The 2,209-nt window shown below is 37.6% G+C and overlaps 1 protein-coding gene across 1 annotated transcript; it reads left to right on the top strand.

Moving 5' to 3' along the window:
- The first annotated feature begins 1,128 nt into the window (after nucleotides 1–1,128).
- On the top strand, nucleotides 1,129–1,926 carry LOC143568549 (uncharacterized). Its single transcript, XM_077054680.1, has one exon. It carries the CDS (start codon nucleotides 1,455–1,457, stop codon nucleotides 1,740–1,742), a length of 288 nt encoding a protein of 95 aa, XP_076910795.1. The 5' UTR covers nucleotides 1,129–1,454; the 3' UTR covers nucleotides 1,743–1,926.
- Nucleotides 1,927–2,209: the final 283 nt, after the last annotated feature.

Here is a 2,209-nt window from a genome sequence, read left to right as displayed (position 1 = left end):
TAAGTTTTTTTTTTTGCTACGGTACCGAGTCGCTACAGTGTTTCGCATTAGTTGCTACAGTATCGAGTCGCTACAGTGTTTTGCATGAGTTGATACAGTCCCCGATGCGAAGCGATTGCTACAGTACCCGTGCGAAGCGAAGCGGTCGCTACAGTACCCCGTGCGAAGCGAAACGATTTACTACAATACCCCCCGTGCGAAGCAATTGCTACAGTACCTCGGCGATGCGATTGCTACAGTACCTCGGAAGCGACTGCTACAGTACCCGATGCGATTTTTTTTTTTTTTTTTTTTTTTAAGAATATAGCACCCAAACTTTCAAAAAGACTTTAGTATAAAAATCAATAAATCTGCCTAGATCTGAGTTTTAAGTCGAATCTGAGCTTAGACACAAAAACTTGGATTTAGTGATTGTCGTGTATTTCCAAGGTGTAAGGGACTCCAAAAGAGATGAGTAACACGAAATCAACCTCAAATCCAACAAAAACTAAGATCAAAACCCGAAAATTTTGACCCGAAAATCACAAAAAGTCGAGCCGAAAGCTCTGATACCACTTGTAGGTCCTCTAAATGGATCTCAAGACTTGACTCGAATCAATCCGTGTTGTTGGTTAGCGGAAATCACCAACGACACTCGGATCTCGGATCTTAGTTTGTTTGGTTTATTTGCTTGAAAGAGAGAAAATGAGAGAAGTGGATGAGAGAAAGAAACTTCTTTATTTCCAAGAGTTGTGAAAAGAGGTTGGAGTTTTTTTGGATAAATGGGTTAAGTGGCCCTTTTATAGGGTCCCCATTTATCCAAAACTTACAAAATAAACATACAAACTAAATGTACCGAGTACGTACTACACCGACTAAAAGCAAACTAAAACGACATATACAATCCTAAAAACAATATAGAATATTGGCCCTACAAATTGACCGATAACAAAACCTGGAAACGGGTAATAAGAACAATTATTTGCCTATTATATTATCACTCATGGATTTTCATATCGTCAATTACGATGGATCACCAATGGCTCCTTAGAAAAAAAATCTGTTTAAAAGAAATTTTAACGGTATCTATTTGGAATATTCCGACGACCTTTTCGAACATAATATTTTTACCGGTGATACTTCAGTTTTCTTGTAGTGTTAACAAACTGTTCTCAAATAGCTTACTAGCAATTTAGCTCGTTTACACCTCTTTGAACACTTAGGCGGCAGGTTTTGCTTTTAACAAAGACATGCACAACATAAAATAAAGAAGAAAAAGACTGAAGTGAGAGTCCTCTAAAGGGCACTCACATAAACATTTTTATGACTAGTACTAGCACTAACAAGTCCATCATGACATGCCACTATCATAGCTAGGCCATATACAAAGTCCTTCGTTATATGCCTTTTTTTTCACTTCATTCCCACACAACTCTAAAACCACTTGGCTAATATTGTTGGCGATCAGGCCAAACATGAGGAACATGAAGAAGAGTCCTAAAGTCGCGGATGAAAGCATGTTTGTAGAAGGCAATGGACTCGAGTTTCTGAACATGGCTCAACATAGGCAAAGGTTTTCAACCCATCTTGCTCTTATTTACAACATCATAAGGGCTCCACTCTCACTTCTATCATGTTTATCATCTCAACCCGGAATAAGTGGTGCTACCGACGGAGTTTGGGTGTCTGGAGAGCTTGCACGGATGTCTGAGGTTAATCACCTTATGGTTAACGATAGTATGCGCTATGTTATTTTGATGTAATTAAAGAGATGTAAGTAGTAATAATCTATCATCAGTTTTCTTAAAAACATGATGAGAGAGATTTGGATGTTAAATTAGTTTTTCGTGTGTTGCTGTCTCTTGTTGTATCTACATCCACTATCTTGTGTAGGAGATAGAAATTCAGATATGAATACAAAACAGATTAGGGTTTCTCCAGGTTTACCTTCCATTTTACTACCTACTTAGGGTTTCTCCAGGTTCCGTCGTGGAATTAAACAAATTAAGCACATCAATCTAGATTCACAACTTTCAGAAGAAGGTTTTGTCGCAATCCATAAAAATAAAAAAATAATAAACACAAATGGTGGCTTTCTGGACTTGGTATCCTAAACAAGTGATAATTGAACCCTTGTACGTTATCATCATTCTTTTTCTTTCTTCTACATAGTGATGAGTTGCACAATAACATGTTATAGATATGGTGAACTTATTGTTGTGCCCCTACA

The sequence above is a fragment of the Bidens hawaiensis genome, unplaced genomic scaffold (assembly GCF_021521415.1).
Source record: "Bidens hawaiensis isolate Kalapana, Puna unplaced genomic scaffold, B.hawaiensis_p1.1 tig00024005_1, whole genome shotgun sequence".
Taxonomy (NCBI): domain Eukaryota; kingdom Viridiplantae; phylum Streptophyta; class Magnoliopsida; order Asterales; family Asteraceae; genus Bidens; species Bidens hawaiensis.
This window is presented reverse-complemented; position numbering and strand designations above follow the sequence as displayed.

Excerpts from the sequence above, each read along its gene's own strand:
- LOC143568549 (XM_077054680.1), top strand. The coding sequence starts at position 1,455 with ATGAGGAACATGAAGAAGAGTCCTAAAGTCGCGGATGAAAGCATGTTT.